The 26,764-nt window shown below is 57.6% G+C and overlaps 2 protein-coding genes across 8 annotated transcripts in view; one reads left to right on the forward strand and one right to left on the reverse strand.

Annotated features, from left to right (window-relative positions):
* MYO7A (myosin VIIA) overlaps positions 1 to 3,497 on the forward strand; it is a 131,849-nt gene extending 128,352 nt beyond the window's left edge. For all 4 annotated transcript variants that reach the window (XM_064168555.1, XM_064168544.1, XM_064168572.1 and 1 more), the window contains 4 exons: positions 69 to 185; positions 543 to 626; positions 1,500 to 1,619; positions 2,276 to 3,497. In XM_064168555.1, the coding sequence (XP_064024625.1) occupies positions 69 to 185; positions 543 to 626; positions 1,500 to 1,619; positions 2,276 to 2,365 (411 nt within the window). In that variant the 3' untranslated portion in view covers positions 2,366 to 3,497. The remainder of the gene's footprint in view (positions 1 to 68; positions 186 to 542; positions 627 to 1,499; positions 1,620 to 2,275) is intronic.
* A 3,755-nt stretch (positions 3,498 to 7,252) lies between these two features.
* The window catches only part of GDPD4 (glycerophosphodiester phosphodiesterase domain containing 4), a 43,971-nt gene continuing 24,459 nt past the window's right edge, over positions 7,253 to 26,764 (reverse strand). For 2 of the 4 annotated variants that reach the window (XM_064168652.1, XM_064168644.1), the window contains 8 exons: positions 24,579 to 24,661; positions 19,980 to 20,130; positions 17,783 to 18,007; positions 14,994 to 15,151; positions 12,599 to 12,746; positions 11,585 to 11,667; positions 9,554 to 9,636; positions 7,253 to 8,761 (listed from right to left, as the gene is read on the reverse strand). In XM_064168652.1, the coding sequence (XP_064024722.1) occupies positions 8,730 to 8,761; positions 9,554 to 9,636; positions 11,585 to 11,667; positions 12,599 to 12,746; positions 14,994 to 15,151; positions 17,783 to 18,007; positions 19,980 to 20,130; positions 24,579 to 24,661 (963 nt within the window). In that variant the 3' untranslated portion in view covers positions 7,253 to 8,729. Of the gene's footprint in view, positions 8,762 to 9,553; positions 9,637 to 11,584; positions 11,668 to 12,112; positions 12,573 to 12,598; positions 12,850 to 14,993; positions 15,152 to 17,782; positions 18,008 to 19,979; positions 20,131 to 24,578; positions 24,662 to 26,764 lie in introns of those variants that run through there. The other 2 variants (XM_064168671.1, XM_064168662.1) reach the window with 2 other exon arrangements.

The raw sequence follows: 26,764 nt of genomic DNA on the forward strand, positions 1-26,764 counted from the left end.
AGCTTCTTTCCTGCAGACACCTCTGGTGCAAGGTAGTGCAAACTCTGCAGCTCTGCTCTCTGTTGCAGTCCATCGTGGCATACTACAACAAGCATGCAGGCAAAACAAGAGAAGAAGCCAAGCTTGCCTTCCTAAAGATTATCTTCAAGTGGCCTACATTTGGATCAGCATTCTTTGAAGTGAAGGTACCTGTCCTGCTTGGGGGGCATTCTCTGGCAGCTTTGAGCAATGTTGACAGCTTAATGAGCTCATCTTTCAAGGGTGAGGCTGCCCAGGGAGGTGGTTGAGGCCCCATGGCTGGAGGTGTTTGAGGCCAGGCTGGCTGAGGCTGTGTGCAGCCTGCTCTAGGGTAGGGTGTCCCTGGGCATGGCAGGGGCTTGGCACTGGCTGCTCCTTGTGCTGCCTTCCAGCCCTGCCTGAGTCTGTGGTTCTGTGAGCTGGATGGCAGTTAGTGAGGCACCCAAGGACAAGGAGAGAGGAGGTAGGGAGAAGTCTGCTATCCTATGGCACATCCCCTAACCAGCTCATCTCATTTCCAACAGCAAACTACAGAGCCAAATTATCCAGAGATCCTTCTAATTGCCATCAATAAGCATGGAGTCAGCCTCATTGATCCCAAAACCAAGGTAAGCCTGGCAGGCTGGATGGGTGGGCAGAGGCCAAGGGGATGAGACTGAACAAGGCCAAGGGCAGGGTTCTACACTTCGGCCACAACAACCCCAAGCAGTGCTGCAGGCTGGGGCCAGAGTGGCTGAGAGCAGCCAGGCAGAGAGGGCCCTGGGGGTGCTGGGAGAGAGGAGCTGAAGCTGAGGCAGCAGTGCCCAGGTGGGCAGCAGAGCCAATGGCATCCTGGGCTGGCTCAGGAGCAGTGTGGGCAGCAGGACAAGGGAGGGTCTTCTGCCGAGGTGGGGTTGGGCTCTGCTGCCAGGCAAGCAGCAAGAGAAGAAGGGGACAGAGTCTGAAGCTGTGGCAGGACAGGTCTAGGCTGGATGTGAGGAGGAAGTTGCTGGCAGAGAGAGTGATTGGCATTGGAATGGGCTGCCCAGGGAGGTGGTGGAGTGGCCGTGGCTGGAGGTGTTGCAGCCAAGCCTGGCTGGGGCACTTAGTGCCATGGTCTGGTTGGTTGGGCAGGGCTGGGTGCTAGGTTGGGCTGGCTGAGCTTGGAGGTCTTCTCTAGCCTGGTTAATTCTGTGACTCTGTCTTCTCAGCACCATTCCCATGATAAAGTTTTATCACAGTAGAGCTCCTTGCTCTGCTTTGATTGAAAGTGCATGAGGACAGAAGAGGTGGTTGAGGCCCCATGGCTGGAGGTGTTTGAGGCCAGGCTGGCTGAGGCTGTGTGCAGCCTGCTCTAGGGTAGGGTGTCCCTGGGCATGGCAGAGGGTTGGCACTGCCTGCTCCTTGTGCTCCTTCCAGCCCTGACTGATTCTATGATTCTAAAGTCCTTCATGAAAGTTGAGGCTGTTGTGTGTTGAGTGTGAGTCTTGTGTGCCCCCCAGGATATTCTCATCACTCATCCCTTCACCAAGATCTCCAACTGGAGCAGTGGTAACACTTACTTCCATATAACCATTGGCAACCTGGTGAGAGGAAGCAAACTGCTCTGTGAGACCTCCCTGGTAAGAAGGATTCCACATTCCAGGGCACAGGTGGACCAAATCTTGGCTTGGATAGGCAGAATGACCCAACCTGTGATCACATCCTGTGATTCTGTCATCCACAACCTCCCTAGAGGTGTTCAAGGCCAGGTTGGATGAGTCCTTGAGCAACCTGTTCTAGTGGGAGCTGTCCCTGCCTATGGCAGAGTGGGGCTAGAACTGGCTGAGCCTTGAGATCCCTTCCAACCTAAACCATTCTCTGGTTCTATAACCTGTGGATGTGGTTAAAGCCTTAAGTGCTTCTCAGCAGTGACCTCAATGGGAAGGTTAAATCTCTTTATCTGGAGACAGAAGCAGAGCCTGCTGCTGCTGCTGCTGCTGCTGCTGCTGCTGCTCTCTAAGGGCTGCCAAAACTGGCTGATCCTTCAGGTCCCTTCAGGTCCCTTCCAACCTCAACCATTCCATGATCCTATGAACAGCACCTTGGGAGGCTGAGTTCCTCCATCTCCCTGCTGCAAATTATACCTGGAGCCACATTCCCTGTGGCGTTGCAGCTCCCAATGTTCCTTGGAAACTGGGAGGTCAGCACCTGGTAGCCACTGTGCTTAGGAGCCATGCCCCAGGGGCTGCAAAGCTGTGCTCTGAGGGCAGGTGACAGCTTCCTCTCTCCACCACAGGGCTACAAGATGGATGACCTCCTGACCTCGTACATCAGCCAGATGCTAACAGCCATGAGCAAACAGAGGAGTGCAAAGGGTAGCAAGTGAACTGCAAGGAGCCCCTGGCAGGTGGCCATGGGGCTGATCCAGCAGCTGAGGGCTGTGGGCTACCCCTGCAGCTGGGGCAGGAGCTTTGCCTCCCAGATGTGGCGGATGAGCCGAACGCCGTCGCAGAGCTCGCTGGACTCCGACCTCGAGGCCTCACCTCCCACCTCCCCTTCCAGCGAAGATGACTATCTCTGACCTCCTCTTCTCCTTCCCCACCCTGCACCCTGACTCCAGCTCACCCCTCAAAGGCTCCCAGGGGACAGCCACCACTCTCAGGCAGTGACTGAGCAGAGAGGTCTGCCTGAACCCAACGGTTGGCATCACAAAGGCTGCTGGAGGAGGATTGGTTCGAGTGTGCCTGTGGCTTGCTTTGGTTTGCTGATTCCCTGAGCCCTCTCAGGGTTGCTGACAGCTCCCTGGTGAGGCTGTGGGCACTGCAGGCTGGGAGAGAAACAACCACCCCAGGCAGATGTCCAGTGACCACTGCAGGGCTTGTGGCTGGGGTTTTCTTTTGGCCATTACAGAAGAATTTGTTGTGTTCTTAAGGGCAGAAGGAAAAAAAGAGGTCGGGAAGAGCCCATCTGAAGCAGGAATGAAGGGCAGGAGGAACAGGCTGGGAGTGCTGCCTCCTGGGAGTATTTCAGGAGCAGGTTTTGGAAGTTTTGTGTTTCTTCTTCTATTTATTTTTTTAAATATTAAGGAGGAAAAAAAATAAAGAGAGAAAAAAGGAAAACAGCAACAAAAAAACCCCTTCAGAACCCCACTGGAAAAGCAGCAGCCTGCATGTCCTGCTGGTACCTGGACACTGACTCAAGGCTGAGTCCTGAGGGACAATCCCTCCCCACCCAGGGATGCTTCCCCTTCCCCAACAGCCAGAGGCTAAGGCACATCCTTCCCACCTCATGAGCTCAGCTGGAAGGGAAGCTTGGAAGAGGAATGACCTCCTTTGGCCCTCCTGTGCCCAGGAAAAGCAGTTCCACATCTCTCTAACCCTGAGAAGATCTTTACTGCAAGCTTCAATATGGATGTGAGGAACTCCCCAGGCTGGCAAGACTGAGGCCAAGCCTCCCCCCTCAGGCATGCACTTGGCCAGCAGAGCTGGGAGCAGTTAATGGTTTCTTGTGCTTGTGTCTGTCTCTGTGTGTGTGGTGCTGTACAAAGTGACTCCTCCTGAGCCCCAGCTGCACCTGAGCTGCTCCAGCCAGGGCAGGGCCCCTGAGCTCAGGGGGCTTTTCTCCAGCCTTGGGGGACTCCCCTGACCTGCTGCCTGCTTGGCTGCTCTACCACCCAACACCATGCAGCCAGGAGCTGGCCCAAGGAGCCTGCATGGCCTCCACTGATACCCTTTCACTCGTGGGGAGCTCTTGGGCAACAAATGCACTTGCAGCCCAGAGAGCCAAGCAGAGCCTGGAATGGGCTGCCCAGGGAGGGGGTTGAGGCCCCATGGCTGGAGGTGTTTGAGGCCAGGCTGGCTGAGGCTGTGTGCAGCCTGCTCTAGGGTAGGGTGTCCCTGGGCATGGCAGGGGCTTGGCACTGGCTGCTCCTTGTGCTCCCTTCCAGCCCTGCCTGGTTCTGTGATTGTAGGTTGGACTTGATGAGCATAGAGGTCTTTTTCCAACCTGCCTCTCCAAAGATCCCAGCTTCAGAGGAGTGTGCAGCTTGATGTGGGCCATAGGGGAGGTGGAAACTGTCCACCAAGATCTGCTGCTGGTTTCACCAACTCAACTGAGTGGAGCTTGGTCCTGTGCACAGGTCTGAGTTTGGTTGCTTTCACAGAAGTCCATATTTTAGGGTGTCAGGAGCTGTTCCTTTAAGCTCAGCTGGGCTCAGTCCTGCAGAATCATGGAATCACAGGCTCACAGGTGTCAGGGGCTGGAAGGGACCCAAGGACATCATCCAGTCCAGCCCCCTGCCAGAGCAGGAGAATGCTATCTAACACAGATCACACAGGAACACATCCAGACAGGCCTGGGAAGACTCCAGAGAAGGAGACTCCACAGCCTCTCTGGGCAGCCTGTGCCAGGCTCTGGGACCCTTCCAGGCAAGAAGCTCCCCCTTGTGCTGAGCTGGAACCTCCTGTGCTGCAGCTTCCATCCACTGCTGCTTGTCCTGTGCCAGGGAGCAGTGAGCAGAGCCTGTCCCCCGCTCCTGACCCCCAGCCCTCAGGTGTTTATAAACATTGATTCAATCCCCTCTCAGTCTTCTCCAGACTCTGGAGAGGACTCCATGCTCCTGGGCTCTCTGGAGAGGACTCCCTGCTCCTGGGCTCTCTGGAGAGGACTCTCTGCTCCTGGGCTCTCTGGAGAGGACTCCCTGCTCCTGGGACTCTGGAGAGGACTCTCTGCTCCTGGGACTCTGGAGAGGACTCCCTGCTCCTGGGACTCTGGAGAGGACTCCCTGCTCCTGGGACTCTGGAGAGGACTCCCTGCTCCTGGGCTCTCTGGAAGAGACTCCCTGCTCCTGGGACTCTGGAGAGGACTCCCTGCTCCTGGGACTCTGGAGAGGACTCCCTGCTCCTGGGACTCTGGAGAGGACTCTCTGCTCCTGGGACTCTGGAGAGGACTCTCTGCTCCTGGGACTCTGGAGAGGACTCCCTGCTCCTGGGCTCTCTGGAGAGGACTCCCTGCTCCTGGGACTCTGGAGAGGACTCCCTGCTCCTGGGACTCTGGAGAGGACTCCCTGCTCCTGGGACTCTGGAGAGGACTCCCTGCTCCTGGGACTCTGGAGAGGACTCTCTGCTCCTGGGACTCTGGAGAGGACTCCCTGCTCCTGGGACTCTGGAGAGGACTCTCTGCTCCTGGGCTCTCTGGAGAGGACTCTCTGCTCCTGGGCTCTCTGGAGAGGACTCCCTGCTCCTGGGACTCTGGAGAGGACTCTCTGCTCCTGGGCTCTCTGGAGAGGACTCTCTGCTCCTGGGACTCTGGGGAGGACTCTCTGCTCCTGGGCTCTCTGGAGTCCATTCTGCTGGAGTGCCAGGCAGAGCTGACAGTGCTGCCTACTGCACCTCAAGGACCATGCCATCCTCCCAGGCTGCAGCAGTGACTTTGGCCCTCAGTTGCTCCATCCCAGTGAGGAACTTGCTGCATGGACCATGCACCAGCCAGCCAGGGCTGCTGGGGGCCCTCATCCTCCACCAGCTGCCTGCCCTGGCACTGCAGTGACCGCAGCCTGCTTACACCAAGCAAGCTACGCTGGAGCTGAGCTGCCTTCTTACCATCCCCGTCTCTGAGCCTCCTGTGCCCTCCACAGCTGCCACCATCCAGCTCCCCAGGGGTCCCAGCTGTGCCTAGACACCTGCCCACTGCCCTGTGGAGCCTGCAGCCACCCCTGCCTCCCATAGCACGCTCGGCACACACCGCACCACGGCCACCTTCACCAGTGCTGCCCTGGGCCAGCTTTCCCCTGCCACCTCCTTCCACCAGCTCTGTTGGCCTCTCCTGCAGCTCAAGGCTCTCCTGGGGGGGTGGCAGGGCTCTGTGTGTGGGTGTGTGTGCCCGTGTGTCCTGCCTGTGTCTGCTGGCCTCTCTGTATCTGCACTGTACCATGGAGGCCACGAGTCCAACTGGAATAAGCTCATTAAAAAGCACCAAGTGGAGGCCTGGAGGCTCTTCCCTGCTGCTGTCTCCACAGCCACGGATGGCCCTGGGGCTTCCAAGCTCGTGTTGAGGACCTGGGCTGCAGCAGGTGCACTGTGGCCAGAAGGACTAAGGAGGATGCAGCAGCAGCAGTGTGGCCAGCAGGGCCAGGGAGGGGATTCTGCCCTTCTACTGCACTCTGCTGAGACCCCAGCTGGAGTCCTGCATCCAGTGCTGGAGCCCCTGGGACAAGAGGGCTGTGGAGATGCTGGAGAGTGTCCAGAGCAGGGCCAGGAGGATGCTGAGAGGCTGCAGCAGCTCTGCTGTGAGCACAGACTGAAAGAGTTGGGGCTGTGCAGGCTGGAGCAGAGGAGGCTCCCAGGGGACCTTCTTGTGGCCTGCCAGGATTTAAAGGTAGACTACAGAAAAGCTGGGGAGGGACTTTTGAGGGTGTGAGGGAGTGTCAGGAGTGGGGGGAGTGGTGCAAAGGTGGAGGTGTGGAGAGTGAGGCTGGAGGTGAGGAGGAAGTTGTTGAGCAGGAGAGTGGTGAGAGGCTGGACTGGGTTGCCCAGGGAGGTGGTTGAGGCCCCATGGCTGGAGGTGTTTGAGGCCAGGCTGGCTGAGGCTGTGTGCAGCCTGCTCTAGGGTAGGGTGTCCCTGGGCATGGCAGGGGGATGGCACTGCCTGCTCCTTGTGCTCCCTTCCAGCCCTGACTCATTCTATGATTCTAGGTTCTCCTCCTCCACTCTGCCCTGCTGAGGCCACACCTGCACTGCTGTGTCCAGTTTTGGGCTCCCCAGCTCAAGAGAGACAGAGACCTGCTGGAGAGAGTCCAGTGGAGAGCCAGGAGGGTGAGTGGGGGACTTGAGCATCTCCCCTGTGGAGAGAGCCTGAGAGCCCTGGGGCTGCTTAGCCTGGAGAGGAGAAGGCTGAGAGGAGATCTGAGCAATGTGCACAGAGAGCTGAGGGGTGGGGGTCAGGTGGAGGGGGCCAAGCTCTGTTGGGTGCTGCACAGCACTCAGCCAAGGAGCAATGGATGCAAACTGGAGCAGAGAAGGTTTCAGCTCCACAGGAGGAGAAACTTCTTTGGTGTGAGGGTGGCAGAGCCCTGGAGCAGGCTGCCCAGAGAGGTTGTGCAGCCTCCTGCTCTGCAGCCTTTCAAACCCTGCCTGTGTGCACTACCCCAGGGCATCCTGCTTTTGGCAGGGGGGGTTGGCCTTGATCTCTGGAGGTTCCTTCCAACCTCTGATGTCCTTTAAGGACAAAGCTCCCTTCCCCCACCTCCTAAGTGGCTGAAATAAGAACCAAGCAGCCTAGAAGAGCTAAAATGTATTGAAACCAGCACTTCTAGTCCATAGTGACCTGTGCTGTGGCTATCTGCTCAGGTAGAAATGTATGGCTTAAACCTGGGAGACTCACTCCTCCCTTGGAGAGCAGGGCATGGATCCCACCCCTTCCCCACACTGTGTGCCAGCAGCCACTGAGGGACACGAACATCAGACTAGAGCCCAAGGGAACAGCAAACAGGACACTGGCTGGGACCAACTCCTGTGCAGCTCAGTCCTGCTGAGAAGTGGTCATAGTGCCAGGAGCTAGCACAGCCAAGGCAGCAACGAGTCCTTCAGCACCCATGGGAAGAGCCTTGTTCTGTGAGGCTCTGTGGCAGAGCAGGAGTGGGGAAAAGAAACCTAAGCTTCCCCTGCCTGCCTTCTAAAAAGCCACAGACCCAAGCAACCCAGCCAGCAGCACCAGGTCATGGGTGGAAGCTGCAGCACAGGAGGTGCCACCCCCACACAAAGGGCAACTTATTGCCTGTAAGGGTCCCAGAGCCCTGGCACAGGCTGCCCAGAGAGGCTGTGGAGTCTCCTTCCTTGGAGGACCTTCAAGGCCTGTCTGGATGTGCTCCTCTGTGATCTGTGCTGGATTGTGTGGTCGTGCTCTGGCAGGGGGGTTGGACTGGATGAGCTCCTTGGGTGCTTTCCAACCCTTAGTAGCCAGCAGACATCGTGGTGGGGCCAATGTGCCCTCAGGGGTGGAGGGCACCTACACAAAAGGAAGGGGTGCTTGGAGAAGAGTCTGGTCTGCCAGGAGGGATGTGGGCAGCGGAGAGCAAGGAGGCCTGCAGGATGCTCAGAGGGCTGCAGCTCTGGAAACAGGAGGCTGGCACACAGCATGGGCTGGGGCAGACCAGAGGAGGATTGCCCTGTGGGATGCCAGTGGGCTCAGAGGTAAGTGGTGGCTCCCGTGGGTCACAGCAGCTCATCTTGGTGCACAGCTGCTTGGTGGCTGCTGCTCCACCTGCGCTCCTCTGCTCCCCAGGGATCCCTGCCAGGCAGGGGGCTGGGAGAAAGGCTGTAGCAGAGGAAGGTTGTGCTCAGCTCTAGCAGGGTCCTGGAGCTAAAGGCTTCCTCCTCACCAGGTGGCTCTGAACTCCCCCCCGGCCCAATTCCAGGTGGTCACAGAGGTAAGTGGTGGCTCCTGTGGGTCACAACATCTCATCTTGGTGCACAGCTTCTTGGTGGCTGCAGCTCTGTCTGTGCTCCCCTGCACCAGAGGGATTCCCTGCCAGGCAGGGGGCTGAGAGAAAGGCTGTAGCAGAGGGAGCTTGATGCCCAGCAGGGTCCCGGTGCCAAATGCTTCCTCCTCACCAGGTGGATGTGAGCCTCTCTCCCCACCCCAGTGCCAGGTGGCTCCCGTGGCAGGTTGCTGTTTGCGTCTCAGGAAGGGACAGCAGGGTAGGGTCTCTTCTCCAGTCCTCGTGGAGGTGGCAGGTCCCCTCCATGCCCGTGTCAAGCCATGACGGTGGGCATGTCGCTGAGCTCTGGGGAGGAGAACACACAGTCAGCTCCCCCCAGCGGCTGCAGTAGTTGTGCCAGATGTTGGCAGCAAGCAGAACCTAGGATCAGAATGGTTGTGGGTGGAAGGGACCTCAAGTTCCAACTCCCTGCCATAGGCGTGGGCACCTCCCACTGGAACAGGTCATTTGGGGCCTCATCCAGCCTGGCCTTGAACACCCCCAGGGAGGCTGTGGAGCACAGAAAGTGATCAAAGATCACACATCCCAGCAGCTCACCATCTCTCTTGAACTGACAGACACAGCACTGCAGGGGTGGCCTGAGCAGTGCTGAGCACAGGGGCACAAGAACCTCCCTTGTCCTGCTGCCCACACTGCTCCTGAGCCAGCCCAGGATGCCATTGGCTCTGCTGCCCACCTGGGCACTGCTGCCTCAGCTTCAGCTCCTCTCTGCCAGCACCCCCAGGGCCCTCTCTGCCTGCCTGCTCTCAGCCACTCTGGCCCCAGCACTGCTTGGGGTTTCTGTGGCCAAAGTGCAGAACCTGCCCTTGGCCTTGTTCAGTCTCATCCCCTTGGCCTCTGCCCACCCATCCAGCCTGGCCAGGTCCCTCTGCAGGGCTCTGCTACCCTCCAACAGCTCCACAGCTGCTCCTAGCTTGGTGCCATCTGCAAACTGACTGCTGCTGGACTCAATCCCCTGCTCCACATCATCACTAAAGATATTGAATAGGACTGTGCCCAGCACCGCCTGGACTGCAGCAGCCTCAGAGAGGTGGCACTGAGCAGGATGTGCCTCCCAGCTCTCCTTGCTCCACTCACCTGTCCTGAACTTGTTGTAGGTGCCACTTTCCAGTATCTGGCCGTTGTCATGGGCACAGCAGGAGAAGCTCTGCTCTCGCCACCTGCGGGAGACAAAGCACCCAGGTCAGGCCACCACTTGCAGCTCCCAGGGCAGGAGCTTTCTTGCTGGTTGGGGACTTGCTCAGGTCCCCACACCTTCTCAAGTGCATGACTGCTGTCAAAGCAGTCACACTTCCTGTCTGCAACAGCACTCTGAAGGCAGCTTTGGGTCTAAGCCCTGCTTCTGCATCCCATGTTTAAGACCTCAGAACCATTTGCAGCTGCTGGCTCCTAAGCCGTCAGGGAAATGCAAAGATGTAGGTTTGGGTGCTCCTAAACCTGACAAGCCAGACCAGGCAGGGCTGTCAGGCAGCAGAAGGGCTGGGAATGCCCTTGCTGCAATGCCAGCCCCAGAGGAGGCTGTTATTTGGCTGGGCCTGGGCAATGCTCACACACCATGTGTGCACAGGCATAAGGAGGACAGGCAGGGGGAGGCCTGGTGCAGTGCAGGGGTGACTGCAAACCTCCCTGGAACTTGCAGCCTTGGAAGCAAGGGGAAAGCTGCTGGAGCAGGGCAGAGTGAGATGGGAGGCAAGGAGCCAGTTTGCCTTGCAAAGGGAGAAGCCTGGTGGGCAGCTGCCACTTCACCACCTGGGACTGACTGAGTTCTTCACCATCCCAGAGCAGAATCAGGCTTGGCTGCAACACCTCCAGCCACGGCCACTCCACCACCTCCCTGGGCAGCCCATTCCAATGCCAATCACTCTCTCTGCCAGGAACTTCCTAACAACATCCAGCCTAGACCTGCCCTGCCACAGCTTCAGACTCTGTCCCCTTCTTCTCTTGCTGCTTGCCTGGCAGCAGAGCCCAACCCCACCTGGCTACAGCCTCCCTGCAGGCAGCTGCAGGCAGCAATCAGCTCTGCCCTGAGCCTCCTCTGCTGCAGGCTGCACCCCCCCAGCTCCCTCAGCCTCTCCTCACAGGGCTCTGCTCCAGGCCCCTCCCCAGCCTTGCTGCCCTGCTCCAAACACCTTCCAGCACCTCAACAGCTCTCTGCAATTCAGGAGCCCACAACTGCACACAGCACTCCAGGGGTGGCCTGAGCAGTGCTGAGCACAGGGGCACAAGAACCTCCCTTGTCCTGCTGCCCACACTGCTCCTGAGCCAGCCCAGGATGCCATTGGCTCTGCTGCCCACCTGGGCACTGCTGCCTCAGCTTCAGCTCCTCTCTCCCAGCACCCCCAGGGCCCTCTCTGCCTGGCTGCTCTCAGCCACTCTGGCCCCAGCCTGTAGAGCTGCTTGGGGTTGTTGTGGCCAAAGTGTAGAACCCTGCCCTTGGCCTTGCTCAAGCTCTTGTTGAGTCTCATCCCATTAGTCCCTGCAGGACCAGCACTGCAGGTTGGGTCTCACTAGACTCGAGGAGCAGAACCACCTCCCTTGCCCTGCTGCTCTGTGACACACTCCTGCATTTCCATCTGGGAGGATGGATTTCCTCAGGGGCTCTGGAACACAGAGTCACAGAATCAAGCAGGTTGGAAGAGAGCTCCAAGCTCATCCAGTCCAGCCTAGCACCCAGCCCTGGCCAACCAACCAGACCATGGCTCATGCAGACAGAGAGACTTAAGCAGCTCAGTTATGAGCACTGAGAGCTTTCCTCCTCACTTAGTCCAGTGCAAAGGTGGATAAAACCAACCCAAGGCAATAGCCAGAATGGGAAAATCAGTTTCTTCCCCAGCCCATGTCCTGAGTTTGTCTTGAAAATGCAAACCCAGCAACTTGCCACTGGATCCTGAGGGCACACAATGCCTGAGCTGCCAAAATGGAAAGGGAAGACACTCAAACAGGAGAAGCAGAGGAGGGCTTGGAGACTTTCATGGCTCTCTTCTAGCTCCTGAAGGGAAAGATGATGTTTTTAAGGGCAGTTTTGACCCTTCAGATCACCTGCAAAGCATCCCTCCACCTGGCATAAAAAGATCAGGTTAGGAAGGCCATTAGCAATTTGGTAGTTACCAGTGCAGGGCGAAGATGAGTGAGATGAGGAGCAGAGAGGTCAGGTCTGTCAGGATCCACATGATGTTGTACTGCTGTGGGGTCTGCAAGAGAGCAACAGATTCTGTTCCCACCACCAAGGACCTCAAGGTGGGTATGAAGTCATCAGCTGCTCAAGCTCTTTGTTGCTGCTTGAATGTGGCTGTTGAGCTGCCTGATTTCCACAGGCAGGAACATCCCTCAGCTGAAGCAGAGAATGGTTTGGGTTGGAAGGGACCTCACAGATCAGCCAGTTCCAGCCCCCTGCCATAGGCAGGGACACCTCTCACTAGAACAGCTTGCTCAAGGGCTCATCCAGCCTGGCCCTGAACACCTCCAGGGAGGTTGTGGAGCACAGAATCACTCAATGTGATCTTCCTCCCAGGACCAAAAGGGCTGATTCTGTGGTTGCTTCCCTGGGGCTTGTGGAGCCCTCCCAGCCCAAAAAGGGCTGATTCTGTGGTTGCTGCCCTGGGGCTTGTGGAACCCTCCCAGGCCAAAAAGGGCTGATTCTGTGGTTGCTTCCCTGGGGCTTGTGGAACCCTCCCAGCCCAAAAAGGGCTGATTCTGTGGTTGCTGCCCTGGGGCTTGTGGGACAAGATCAAGTATGAGAATGGCAATGGGAAGCCCTGGGAAGTGAGGCACTTCTGACAGCAGGAAGATGTTTCAGAAGCTTAGAACTGGAAATCCATTTCCATCTAAAGGAAATGCAGCAGCTTTTGCCCCCAAAGACCCTTCCTTTCTCCCCACACCAGACTCAATCAGACTTCTTCTCCCTCACCTCAAGCCCTACAATTCAAACCTGCTGCTTCTGCCTGAGCCAAGAGAAAACAGAAGGTTAAGGTGATGCCTGGAGTGGCTCAGAGGCTGCAGGTAAGGCAGGTCTCAACTCTGATCCCTTTCATACCAAAGTTCCTTTATCCATCACGTCCAAAGGCAGTCATGAACATCCCAAACCTTCTTTCTTGCCCTGTGTATGAGAAGAGCTTCACTCACCATGAGGAAGAGAGGCTGGCTGAGATTCCTCAAGGTGTGGACAGCATCAGTGGTCACAGAGTGTGCCCCAGAGCACCAGGCCAGGGAGAACAGCCAGGGCTCATTGACCACGTAGAGGTTGGTGGTGATGTTTGCCTCAGCATACCTCCTTGAAAAGACCAAAAGGCAACAGCTTTTGTTAAGCAAGTCCCTCCTCTGAGGCCAGGCAAGCAGGGGACACTGAGTTCCTGGAGGAAAAGCCTGCTTGGAACCTAGGTAAGGAATAGAAAGGGAAAGCACAGACTCACAGAACCAGTCAGGGCTGGAAGGGAGCACAAGGAGCAGCCAGTCCTAACCCCCTGCCATGCCCAGGGACACCCTACCCTAGAGCAGGCTGCACACAGCCTCAGCCAGCCTGGCCTCAAACACCTCCAGCCATGGGGCCTCAACCACCTCCCTGGGCAACCCAGTCCAGCCTCTCACCACTCTCCTGCTCAACAACTTCCTCCTCACCTCCAGCCTCACTCTCCACACCTCCACCTTTGCTCCATTCCCCCACTCCTGACACTCCCTCACACCTTTCAAAGTCCCTCCCCAGCTTTTTTGGAGCCCCCTTCAGATGCTGGAAGGCCACAAGAAGGTCCCCTGGGAGCCTCCTCTGCTCCAGCCTGCACAGCCCCAACTCTTTCAGGCTGTGCTCACAGCAGAGCTGCTGCAGCCTCTCAGCATCCTCCTGGCCCTGCTCTGGACACTCTCCAGCATCTCCACAGCCCTCTTGTCCCAGGGGCTCCAGAGCTGGATGCTGCTTGGGGTTGTTGTGGCCAAAGTGTAGAACCCTGCACTTGGCCTTCTTCAATCTCATCTCCCAAATGCATCTACCTGGGATTTTACATCCTGTGATAACTACTACTGAGAGAAGAGTTCTGTCAGCCAAAGGATCAGATCTCTTCTTTTCCTCTCTCCAATGAGTTTCTGCAATTGAAAGATAAATGAATAAATAAATAAATGGATTCCTATCTGAAAAATGAAAACTGCAAAATGAAGTCTCCAACACAGGAGCTGCAAGGAGGTGATGGAGAGGTCTCACCACAGCATTGTGCACTCACACTGGTGTCTGTGGAAGGATCACAGGAGGTTAAGGAGTTCTTCATCCTCCATCATTCTGTGCTGGTGGGAGTGAGGATGGGAGGGGTGGAAAGACAATAAACCAGGAGACAGCTGTGGTGTTCTACCCAGAGGATGCTCAGACCCAGGTCAAGCGAGGCTGGACTTGCAGGAGGGCTGTAATTACACCTAACGCCTCTTAGCTGCAGGCAGGGCCCAGAGGAGGAGCAAACTGCAGTCCTCCACACTCAGAATTCAATAGGGGTGGCCGCTGGGTGGAAAGCTCTTCCCAGAGGGCTACAGATCCTGCAGCTGCTCACCGGAGGGAGTCACTGCCACACACAGAGACAAAGGGAGCCCCAATGTGACAGAGCCCTGGAACAGGCTGCCCACAGAGGCTGTGGCGTCTCCTTCACTGGAGACATTCAGAACCTCACTGCATTCCTGTGCCAGCAGCCCTAGGGGATCCTGCCGCGGCAGGGGGGCTGGACTCCATCAGCCCTGGAGGTCACACAGGCATGGAATCGACCAGGCTGGAGGAGAGCTCCAAGCTCAGCCAGCCCAACCTAGCACCCAGCCCTGCCCAGCCAACCAGACCATGGCACTAAGTGCCCCAGCCAGGCTTGGCTGCAACACCTCCAGCCACGGCCACTCCACCACCTCCCTGGGCAGCCCATTCCAGTGCCAATCACTCTCTCTGCCAGCAACTTCCTAACAACATCCAGCCTAGACCTGCCCTGCCACAGCTTCAGACTCTGTCCCCTTCTTCTCTTGCTGCTTGCCTGGCAGCAGAGCCCAACCCCACCTGGCTACAGCCTCCCTGCAGGCAGCTGCAGGCAGCAATCAGCTCTGCCCTGAGCCTCCTCTGCTGCAGGCTGCACCCCCCCAGCTCCCTCAGCCTCTCCTCACAGGGCTCTGCTCCAGGCCCCTCCCCAGCCTTGCTGCCCTGCTCCAAACACCTTCCAGCACCTCAGCAGCTCTCTGCAATTCAGGAGCCCACAACTGGACACAACACTCCAGGGGTGGCCTGAGCAGTGCTGAGCACAGGGGCACAAGAACCTCCCTTGTCCTGCTGCCCACACTGCTCCTGAGCCAGCCCAGGATGCCATTGGCTCTGCTGCCCACCTGGGCACTGCTGCCTCAGCTTCAGCTCCTCTCTCCCAGCACCCCCAGGGCCCTCTCTGCCTGGCTGCTCTCAGCCACTCTGTCCTGCTGGCCCCACTGTTCCTGATGCAGGTCCCTTCCAACCTCTAAGGTTCTGTGATTCAGATGCAGTCCACCAGCTGTATTCAGGGTTAAACTTGCAACCTACCTGATATCTTCATTGGACATCTCAGTGTAGGCCAGGTTGAGCTTCACAATGTTGTCCATCAATAAGTCTTCAACTGGGGCCTTACTGCCCACTGTCTGCTGAAACCCAGGAGCAACAGATTGAACAAAGGACCTCATGTCATTCTCCAGCCAGAGCACCTGCAGGCAACAAGAGACTCATAGAATCAGGCAGTTTGGAAGAGAGCTCCAAGCTCATCCAGCCCAACCTAGCACCCAGCCCTGCCCAACCAACCAGACCATGGCACTAAGTGCCCCAGCCAGGCTTGGCTGCAACACCTCCAGCCACAGCCACTCCACCACCTCCCTGGGCAGCCCATTCCAATGCCAATCACTCTCTCTGACAGCAACTTCCTAACAACATCCAGCCTAGACCTGCCCTGCCACAGCTTCAGACTCTGTCCCCTTCTTCTCTTGCTGCTTGCCTGGCAGCAGAGCCCAACCCCACCTGGCTACAGCCTCCCTGCAGGCAGCTGCAGGCAGCAATCAGCTCTGCCCTGAGCCTCCTCTGCTGCAGGCTGCACCCCCCCAGCTCCCTCAGCCTCTCCTCACAGGGCTCTGCTCCAGGCCCCTCCCCAGCCTTGCTGCCCTGCTCTTGACACTTCCCAATACATCAACATCTCTCTTGAATGGAGGAGCCCAGAACTGGACACAGCACTGCAGGGGTGACCTGAGCAGTGCTGAGCACAGGGGCACAAGACCCTCCCTTGTCCTGCTGGCCACACTGCTCCTGAGCCAGCCCAGGATGCCATTGGCTCTGCTGCCTACCTGGGCACTGCTGCCTCAGCTTCAGCTCCTCTCCCCCAGCACTCCCAGCTCCCTCTCTGCCTGGCTGCTCTCAGCCACAAGAGGAGCCAACGAATTCACAGCAGAGCTATTAATGTGCCCTGCCCTGCACACAAACCTAGGGAGGATAACATCTTGAGGGGCTTGACCCTGCCTGTCAAGGGGGAAGTTCCTTTCAGTGATCAAAGGAGGTTTGGAAGCAGAGTTTAAACTTGCAAGTCAAGCAGTAAGTATTCACTGCTCCTTGCTTATCAGCTTGAAATCACTGTGCAGGTTTCACACAGCCCAACAAAAGCTGTGGTGTTTGAAATGAATGGAAAGGCAGCTCTGGTTCATGGGAAAGGCAAGAGAGTACATTCTGTGGTGGCCTTCTCCCAGCCCTGGAGACAAGATCTTGGAAGGAATTTCTTTGGAAGGAGTTCTGTGAAAGAAGTTCTTTTCTGTGAGGCTGGTGGAAGACTGAAGCAGGTTGTTCATGGAGGTGATGGAGACATCCCCAGAGACACTCAAGGGCAGGCTGCTGGAGCTCTGAGCAATCTGATCCAGCTGCTCCTCCTTGCTTCAGAGTGGGGGGGGGTTGGACTAGATGACCTCTGGAGGTCCCTTCCAACCCAATGCATTCTATGGTTCCATGATCTTCAGCATAACTCCTTGCAACATAACCTGACCCACATGAGTTCAGTGTTCACCCATTACAAGGGAAAGGAGGAAGGTGATGAAGGCTCCAAATTCCAAGCAAGCATTTCTAGATATGCAATAAGGAGCGGTGGGGAGGGAGCTGATAACTATCCCAGTGGTGAAAAGATATCATTTAGGGGCCAAGGCATGAGCTGGAACTCAAACTGGTTTCTTTCACAGAGTCACAGAAAGCTAGGGGTTGGGAGGGAGGTCACTTAGGCCAACATCTCTGCTAAAAGCAGGGTCACCCAGCACAGCTCGCAGAGGACTGCCCTGCCCTCAGGTGTGTTTTGACAGTCTCAAGAGAAAGAGACTCCAGAACCTTTCTGGGCAGCCAGGTCCAGTGCTCAGTCCCCCTCACAGGGAGGAAGTTAGTCCTTATGTTCAGATGGAACTCAGTATGCTCCAGTTTGTACCCAGTGCACTCTGTCCTGGCATTGGGCACCAATGGAAAGAGTCACAGGCTCACAGGATGGGAGGGGTTGGAAGGGACCCAAGAATATCATCCAATCCAAACTCCCTGCCAGAGCAGGACCACACAATCCAGCACAGATCACACAGGAACACATCTTGGGCTGGCTCAGGAGCAGTGTGGGCAGCAGGACAAGGGAGGTTCTTGTGCCCCTGTGCTCAGCACTGCTCAGGCCACCCCTGCAGTGCTGTGTCCAGTTGTGGGCTCCTGAATTGCAGAGAGCTGTTGAGGTGCTGGAAGGTGTTTGGAGCAGGGCAGCAAGGCTGGGGAGGGGCCTGGAGCAGAGCCCTGTGAGGAGAGGCTGAGGGAGCTGGGGGGGTGCAGCCTGCAGCAGAGGAGGCTCAGGGCAGAGCTCATTGCTGCCTGCAGCTGCCTGCAGGGAGGCTGTAGCCAGGTGGGGTTGGGCTCTGCTGCCAGGCAAGCAGCAACAGAAGAAGGGGACACAGCCTCACATTGTGCCAGTGGAAGTATAGGCTGGCTGTGAGGAGGAAGTTGCTGGCAGAGAGAGTGATTGGCATTGGAATGAGCTGCCCAGGGAGGTGGTGGAGTGGCCGTGGCTGGAGGTGTTGCAGCCAAGCCTGGCTGGGGCACTTAGTGCCATGGGCTGGTTGCTTGGGCAGGGCTGGGTGCTAGGTTGGGCTGGCTGAGCTTGGAGCTCTCTTCCAGCCTGCTTGATTCTCTGGTTCTCTGAATTCTGGGGTACTCTGGAGGCTCAAAACTCTAAGTGATGCTATGCCATGCAACGTGCCAGGTGTGACGCAGGTAAGATCATGCAGGCTGTGACCCCCTAAGTCCCCAGGGAAAAATAAAGATGTGTGGGCATGAGGCCACTTTACCAGATGAGGTCTGATCCCTGACTCGTTGAGGATGACCTCCAGGGTTCTGTTGATCCAGGAGTTCCTGTACGGATGCCTCTCTGGAGGGCGGTAGAGATCGAAGATCACCACCTTGTTCTGGCGGTCTGCCAGGCGCAAGAAGCTGCTCAGCTTGTAAATGGATTGATTCATTGCCTGGGCCTGCTCTGCCCTTGAGAGGGAGCCCATGCATGAAAATGGCTTGTCCTGGGAACAGACAGAGAGAGAGGGAAAAGGAAATCAATCAGGGCAGTCGCCTCTGGGGGGTCAGCTGCATGCAGAAACCTCAGAACTCTAGGAGAGAAAGAGTGTGAGGTCAGCCCTCAGCAAGTGAGGGTCACAGAATCACCATGGTTGGGAAAGACCTCTAAGATCATCAAGTCCAAGCATTATCAGACTCTTTGCTTAGCTCTTCTACCTCAGAAAGAGAAGAAATCATTCCAGAGTTATAGAAAGGGCTGGAAAATACCTCTGAGGTCATCAAGTCCAACCATAACTTAGCTCTTTGCTTAACTCTGTCTTGCCAGGCTAAGAGGCCTATGAGTTGCCCTGGCTTGCCCTACCCTTCTGCTGATGGGGGAAGCAAGGGCAGGAGGAGAACAAAGGCTTGGGCCATTATGTGCCCTCCCAAAGTGATAAACAGAGACCCACAGGGGTTTGGGTACTTGCTGGTGTCTTGCCCAAAGAAGGCTGAGCAAGCCCTGGGGTCACCTAACATGGTCAGTTTGGCAACTGCCATCTGATTGGTGAACCTCTGTGGCCAAAGGAGCCTCTGCACTCGGGCGAGGAACAGAAATGGAGCTCAGCTGCAAGCAGTTGTGCTGCTCCTGCCTGGCTGCTCCTGCCTCAGTGTGTGCTGCTCCTGCCTGGCTGCCTTTGCCTTGCTGCTCTGCCTCAGTGTGTTCTGCTCCTGCCTCACAGAGCTGCCTCCGCCTCAGTGCGTGTTGCTTCTGCCTTGCAGCCTCTGCCTCACTGAACCTGAACTGCCTGGAAGCTGAAGTGCCCCAAGTTTGCCAGGAGAAGGCCCTGGAGTGCCTCAGGCCCTGGCAGGCAGTGCCACCCACATGGTGCTCTCTGCACAGCTGCAGGAGATGCTGCTGCACCTCTGCACACCTCCCTGCCAAGAGGAGCCAGGAGCAGGTCAGAGATCCTCTGCCTCTTGCCCAGCACCCTGGGAAGATCTGGAAGCCTCTCAAGGGCTGAGCAGTTCCAACACTGCCACAAAGCAGCCAGGGACTAGCCTGAAATGTCTACTGCCTGCAGTGAGCAGCACAGACCTGCCCTAGGGCTGCAGCTGCCTGTTTGGGAGTGAGGCAAAGCCATTGTGTGGCCAAACCTTTCCCAGTGTTCTGATTCTGCTCAATGAATGAGTTGCCCAGAAGCAGCCTTGGGAAGCTTTTCCCCACTGAATTAGACCCCAACTGTAACTCCTTTGTATGGAGCTGTGGGCAGGGCTGGCTGGAAATAAAACTAACTACATATTTTACAACCCCTGCCTCCTGAATTGCCCCAACTAAATCACTCTTCTACTCGAGAAACAGAAGCAATGAAGCCAGGTTCACAGGAACACCATGGTTGGAAAAGGCCTCTAAGATCATCAAGTCCAAACATTATCTAACTCAACTCTTTGCTTAGCTCTTCTACCTCAGACAGTGAAGACATCAACCCAGGTCCACAGAAACACAATGGCTGGGAAGGAGCTCTAAGATCATCAAGGCCAAGCATTAACCAACCTCTTCTAGCTGAGAACAGGAGAATTTAAGCCAGCATCACAGAATGCCAAGTTGGAAGGGACCCTAAGGATTACCTGGACCCTTTCCAGTTAATAGCAGATTTGTTCAGCCTGGAGAAGAGGAGGCTCAGGGGTGACCTCATTGCTGTCTACAACTACCTGAAGGGAGGCTGTAGCCAGGTGAGGGTCAGTCTCCTCCATGGTTGAGGCTCCATCCCTGCAGATACTCAAGGTGAGGCTCGACAGGGCTCTGGGCAACCTGATCTAGTTGAGAATCACAGCACCATGCAGGGTGGCAAAGCCCCTCAGGAGCACCAAGTCCAACCTAGAACCCTACTCTACAAGATTCACCTTAAACCATAGCCCTTAGCACCACATCCCAGAGACACTTAAACACATGCAGGGTGGGTGACTCCACCATCTCCCTGGGCAGCTCAGGAAGCCTACCTTCAGGAACCATGTGCCAGCATTCAGCTCCTGCAGGGTATGCCAAGAGAACAGAGCAGCATTCTGAGCAGTGTCATTGGGGTAGACTTCTTTGATGTTAGTTGTCCTCCTCAAGGTGCTGTCATGCATGAGGAAAGGAATCCCATCATAGCTGTGGGAAAGCAAGAGTAGAGGTCACCTGGGTTGCAGGTCCATTTCAGGTGTGAGCAGACTCATGCCAGGTCAGAAGGATGTGTGGGCCACTGTGAGGGCAACCACAGAACTGCAGAACTGTTGTGGTTGGAAAAGACCCCTCCCCAGGGCAAGGGGGCTGAACTAGATGGTCCTTGTGGTCCCTTCCAACCCTGACTGACTCTGTGATTCTATGATCATCAGCCCCTATGGGGAGAGGCTGAGGGAGCTGGGGGTATGTAGCCTGGAGAAGAGGAGGCTCAGGGGGGACCTTATTGCTCTCTGCAACTACCTGAAGGGAGGTTGTGGCCAGGTAAGGGTTGGTCACTCCTCCCAGGCAAGCAGTGACAGGAGAACAGAGCCTCAAGCTTCTCCAGGGGAGGAAGAAGTTATCTGTAGAAAGAGTGACTGGCATTGGAAAGGGCTGCCCAGGGAGGTGGTGGAGCTACCTTTGAGGTCCCTTCTGGGCTCCTGAATTGCAGAGAGATGCTGAGGTGCTGGAAGGTGTTTGGAGCAGGGCAGCAAGGCTGGGGAGGGGCCTGGAGCACAGCCCTGTGAGGAGAGGCTGAGGGAGCTGGGGGGTGCAGCCTGCAGCAGAGGAGGCTCAGGGCAGAGCTGATTGCTGCCTGCAGCTGCCTGCAGGGAGGCTGTAGCCAGCTGGGGTTGGGCTCTGCTGCCAGGCAGGCAGCACCAGAAGAAGGGGACAGAGTCTGAAGCTGTGGCAGGGCAGGTCTAGGCTGGATGTTGTTAGGAAGTTGCTGGCAGAGAGAGTGATTGGCATTGGAATGGGCTGCCCAGGGAGGTGGTGGAGTGGCCGTGGCTGGAGGTGTTGCAGCCAAGCCTGGCTGGGGCACTTAGTGCCATGGTCTGGTTGGTTGGGCAGGGCTGGGTGCTAGGTTGGGCTGGCTGAGCTTGGAGCTCTCTGCCAGCCTGCCTGATTCTGTGATTCTGTGTTTTATATTCCCAGAGCCGGCTGAGACCAGTCTGGGTATAATTTAAGTGTGGGGGGGGCAGAGAACGACCAAACCATCACACACCACCTGAGTTCAGAGGTGCGGACACAGACCCTGCTGCTGGCTGAGGTCTGCCCACAGCTCTCTCTCCCAAAGGCCGAGGTGCGGCCCCTCGCTGGGGGCGAACCCGTTCCCCCCGGCCCCTCACAAAGGCAACCCTCCCCGGGGCTCCCGCCGGCTTCTCCGGGGCCGGCTGCGGCGCCCGCCTGCGCCGCTGCGCACCACCGGAGCCTCAGTCACACCGGGCTCCTGCCTCTGGGTCCCAGCACGGACGCCCGGGGCTGCGGGATCGACGCCCCCGGGATCGCACCCCAGCCGGCCCCGCTGCCGGCGGCTCGCCGTGCCCAGCCCTGGCACCGGGCAGGGATCAGGGGCAGCTCTCCGTGCCTAGCCCCGGCACCGGGCAGGGATCAGGGGCAGCTCTCCGTGCCTAGCCCTGGCACCGGGCAGGGATCAGGGGCAGCTCTCCGTGCCTAGCCCTGGCACCGGGCAGGGATCAGGGGCAGCTCTCCGTGCCCAGCCCTGGCACCGGGCAGGGATCAGGGGCAGCTCGCCGTGCCCAGCCCTGGCACCGGGCAGGGATCAGGGGCAGCTCGCCGTGCCTAGCCCTGGCACCGGGCAGGGATCAGGGGCAGCTCTCCATGCCTAGCCCTGGCACCGGGCAGGGATCAGGGGCAGCTCTCCGTGCCTAGCCCTGGCACCGGGCCGTGCAGGGGCAGCTCTCCGTGCCTAGCCCTGGCACCGGGCAGGGATCAGGGGCAGCTCTCCATGCCTAGCCCTGGCACCGGGCAGGGATCAGGGGCAGCTCTCCGTGCCTAGCCCTGGCACCGGGCAGGGATCAGGGGCAGCTCTCCGTGCCTAGCCCTGGCACCGGGCAGGGATCAGGGGCAGCTCGCCGTGCCTAGCCCTGGCACCAGGCGGCCCAGGGGCAGCTCTCCGTGCCTAGCCCTGGCACCGGGCAGGGATCAGGGGCAGCTCTCCATGCCTAGCCCTGGCACCGGGCAGGGATCAGGGGCAGCTCTCCGTGCCTAGCCCTGGCACCGGGCAGGGATCAGGGGCAGCTCGCCGTGCCTAGCCCTGGCACCGGGCAGGGATCAGGGGCAGCTCTCCGTGCCTAGCCCTGGCACCGGGCAGGGATCAGGGGCAGCTCTCCGTGCCTAGCCCTGGCACCGGGTGGCGCAGGGGCAGCTCTCCGTGCCTAGCCCTGGCACCGGGCGGCGCAGGGGCAGCTCTCCGTGCCTAGCCCCGGCAGGAATCCCGGGTAACACTCCCCTCCTAGTTTCCCTGCCTCCCCAAACCTCAGGCGGGATGTCAGGTAACCTAATCCTTTCCTGCTGCGTTTGCAGCTTTGCTTCCCATGTCTTCTGGAGTGCCTTCCTTTGCACTTCCAGGAACCCGAATTCCCATGTCTTCTGGCGTGCCTTTTGCACTTCCAGGACCCGCTTCTGGAGTGCCTTCTCACACACAGACATTCGCTGCCCCTCGTCCGTGGCCCAGCCGCTGGCGGGATACGGGAGCTGCGCCCCCGAAGGGTCCGCACTGGCTTCGCCCGCGGCTGAGCCTCTCACTCGGTTGCCCTTCCAGGACCCCGAATTCCCCGACCAAGCAGAACCCGGCAAGAACCGCTATACTCACGTACTCCTTAGGGACGGGAGGAGCCTTTGCTGGGCTCTTGGTGCACAATAATTACGGGTTTTTTTGCCTTTTGCTTATTCTACCTGGGTTGGGATGTCCAAGGGGTCTGAGCCGAGAGCCACCAGCCCCGGGACCGCCGGCCAGGGAGGAGGCTTTCCCGCAGCCTTAGTCCCAGCTCGGAGCAAGGAGGGGCCGAGCCTCGGCACCAAATCCGCTACAAATCTCTCTCGCACGCTTTGAGATTGCACACGAGAAAACCAACTCCATTTAGGCAGAAGCAGCAGAAGCAGCGCTGGGCGCCCAGCCGGGCAGCCTCCTGCCCACCGACGGCTCCCAACGTGTCTGAGCTTCCCAACCGCCTGAGACACGCAACGGCCACGAGGCAGGCACCTTCCACCGCCTCCCACGCAGGTGTGAAGCGAGTGCGGGGCCGTTGCCAGGCAGACATTGGAACAGGTGCACCAACAAGCCAAGCGAACTGCGAACCAGAGTAGCAGCAACAAAGAACTCTGCAGTTCGGACAGCTCCGCCCTGCTAATTCCTCCCCGCAGCCTGCTCAAGCTGGGATGCCGCTGCACAGGTGGCCTCCAGAGCAACGCCTCTCTTTGCCATAGGATCTGGTTCTCGTTTCTGGTACAGTCAATTATGAAATGATCCCAATTTCCTTGCCACAGGCCTCCAACTCAGGCTTAGGTAGGGACTTGGCTTTGTATTCTGCAAAGCAGTTTAAAACATGCCCTAGACGTGATGGTTATTCAGTCGATAGGCACAGCTTGCTGGCTTGCCTGAGAGCAACTCTGCCCTGCAGCCCCTGCCATCATCTGTCAGCTGAGGGACCTTGTTCCAGCCAGCAGGAAAAACCTACCTGCCTGCAGCTGCACTTCTGCAAAGGCAGCTCTTACAAGCAGCAGCAGCAGCAGCAGCAGCACAGTGTGTTCTGAGAGACCACAGAGTCGTAGAATCAGGCAGGCTGGAAGAGAGCTCCAAGCTCAGCCAGCCCAACCTAGCACCCAGCCCTGCCCAACCAACCAGACCATGGCACTAAGTGCCCCAGCCAGGCTTGGCTGCAACACCTCCAGCCACAGCCACTCCACCACCTCCCTGGGCAGCCCATTCCAATGCCAATCACTCTCTCTGCCAGCAACTTCCTAACAACATCCAGCCTAGACCTGCCCTGCCACAGCTTCAGGCTGTGTCGCCTTCTTCTCTTGCTGAGTGCCTGGCAGCAGAGCCCAACCCCACCTGGCTGCAGCCTCCCTGCAGGTAGTTGTAGAATCAGTCAGGGTTGGAAGGGAGCACAAGGAGCAGGCAGTGCCAACCCCCTGCCATGCCCAGGGACACCCTACCCTAGAGCAGGCTGCACACAGCCTCAGCCAGCCTGGCCTCAAACACCTCCAGCCATGGGGCCTCAACCACCTCCCTGGGCAACCCACTCCAGCCTCTCACCACTCTCCTGCTCAACAACTTCCTCCTCACCTCCAGCCTCACTCTCCCCACCTCCACCTTTGCTCCATTCCCCCCACTCCTGACACTCCCTCACACCCTCAGAAGTCCCTCCCCAGCTTTCCTGTAGTCCCCCTTCAGATATTGGAAGGCCACAACGAGCTCTGCCCTGAGCCTCCTCTGCTGCAGGCTGCACACCCCCAGCTCCCTCAGCCTCTCCTCACAGGGCTGTGCTCCAGAGAGACCTCCAAGCTCATCCAGTCCCATCTAGCACTCAGCCCTGGCCAATCGACCAGAGCATGGCTCCAAGTGCCTCGATGTGAGGCTTTCTCCTCACCTGATGGTGACATCTGTTTCCAGACCATCTCCACCATGCTCAATTGTCTTCTGAAATGACATCTCAGTGTTTTCTGGTGCCAGCTGAAAAATAAAAGTTAAAAGGTCCAGGAGCAGACATTCTTGAGACACCCTCTGGAGGACTCCTTAAGTCCTATCTCTTGTTTTTTATTGAGGGAACATCTTTATCTTGTTCAAGACCTACTGTTTTTGCCTTCCACTTCAGCCACCAAACACATCTTGCACCTCAGGAAGGGTGTTGTAGAATCAAAGAATGGTCTGGGCTGGAAGGAACCACCAATAGGTCATCCAGTCCAACCCCCCCTGCAGTCAGCAGGGGCATCCTCAACTAGATCTGGTTGCCCAGAGCCCTCTTGGGCCTCTCTTTGAATAGACCCAGGGGTGGAGCCCACTGGGCAACCTGTGCCAGTGTTCCACTACCCTCATGGCAAAGAACTTGTTCCTAACATCCAATCTAAACCTACTCTGTTCTAGTTTGCAGCCTTTGCCTCTCATCCTGTCCCTGCAGGCCTCTGCAATCAGTCTCTCTGCAGCCTCCTTGTAGCCTCCTTCAGCTACTGGCAGGCTGCTGTTAGGTCTCCCTGGAGCCTTCTCTTCTCCAGCCTGAACCTCCCCAGCTCCCTCAGCCTGCCCACACAGCAGAGCTGCTCCAACACCCTGAGCATTTTTGTGGCCCTTCCTCTGGACCTGCTCCACCAGGTCCATGTCCTCCCTGTGCTGAGGGCTGCAGAACTCGATGCAGTACCCCAGGTGGGGTCTCTCCAGAGCAGAGCAAAGTGGCAGAGTCACCTCTCTGCATCTGCTGGCCATGCTGCTTTTCATAGAACCATAGAATCAGGCAGGTTGGAAAAGAGCTCCAAGCTCAGCCAGCCCAACCTAGCACCCAGCCCTGCCCAACCAACCAGACCATGGCAGAACTTGGCTGGTGGTGCAGCAGACAGGCTGGAGGGCAGGGATGCCACCAAGGGGCACCTGGAGAGGCTGGAGAGGTGCTTTTGATGCAGCCCAGGCTGCCATTGGCCTTCTGTGCTACAGTCTCACACTGTCTGCTCATGTCCAGCTTCTCCTCCATCAGCTTCCCCAAGTCCCTTCCCACAGGGCTGCTTTCTGTCACCTCCTCCCCCAGTCCCTATTGATAGTGAGAGTTGTTTCAGCCCAGGAGCAGAACTCTGCACTTGTAGAGGTTCTCACAAGGTTCACCTGAGCCTCACACCTCTCAGGTTTATCCAGGTCCCTCTGGATGCCATCCTGTGCCTCTGGCATATGCACAGCACCACCCAGCTTGCTGCCATCTGCACACTTGCTGATGGTGCACTGGATCAGGCTGTCTATAGCATTGACAGGACTGTTAAAGAGCACAGGTCCCAGCACAGGCCTTATCACCAAGCCTCTCTGATGCCTTTGTCATGCATTTCCAAATGGAGCTGTCTCCCCTCGCACAGATTTCATGGGGGAGAATGATGATCAATGGTGCCAAGTCCAGCTGCAGGGCTGGAACTTGGAGTTACAGCTCTGGAGTGCCCCAGGGATCAGTGCTGGGGCCAGTCCTGTTTAACATCTTCATCAGTGACACTGATGAGGGCACAGACAGACAGAGTCTGCACAGCAAGTTTGCTGCTGACACCAAACTGGGAGGCTTGGCTGAGACACCTGAAGGCTGAGCAGCCATGCAGTGAGGCTTGGACAGACAGAGCTGGGCACAGAGGAACCTGATGAGGTTCAACAGGGACAAGGGCAGAGTCCTGCACCTGGGAAGGAACAATCAACTGCAGCAGCACAGGCTGGGAGGTGACTGCTGGAGAGCAGCCCCAAGGAGAGGGAGCTGGCAGTGCTGGTGGCCAGGAAGCTCTCCATGGCACAGCAATTTGTGCCCTTGTAGCCAAGAGGCCAATGGGGTCCTGAGGTGCATTAAGAGGAGTGTGGGCAGCAGATGGAGGGAGGTTCTCCTCCCCCTCTACTCTGCCCTGCTGAGACCTCACCTGCAATATTGCCTCCAGTTCTGGGCTCCCCAGTTCAAGAGGAGCAGGGATGTACTTGAGTGAGTCCAACAGAGGGATGCAAGGAGGATGGACTGGAGCACTGCCTGATGAGAGGTGCCAAGAGCCCTGGGGTGGTTTAGTCTGGAGAGGAGAAGGCTGAGAGGGGATCTAATAAATGTCTATAATA

Source organism: Pogoniulus pusillus, chromosome 3 (genome assembly GCF_015220805.1).
Source record: "Pogoniulus pusillus isolate bPogPus1 chromosome 3, bPogPus1.pri, whole genome shotgun sequence".
Classification (NCBI taxonomy): Eukaryota; Metazoa; Chordata; class Aves; order Piciformes; family Lybiidae; genus Pogoniulus; species Pogoniulus pusillus.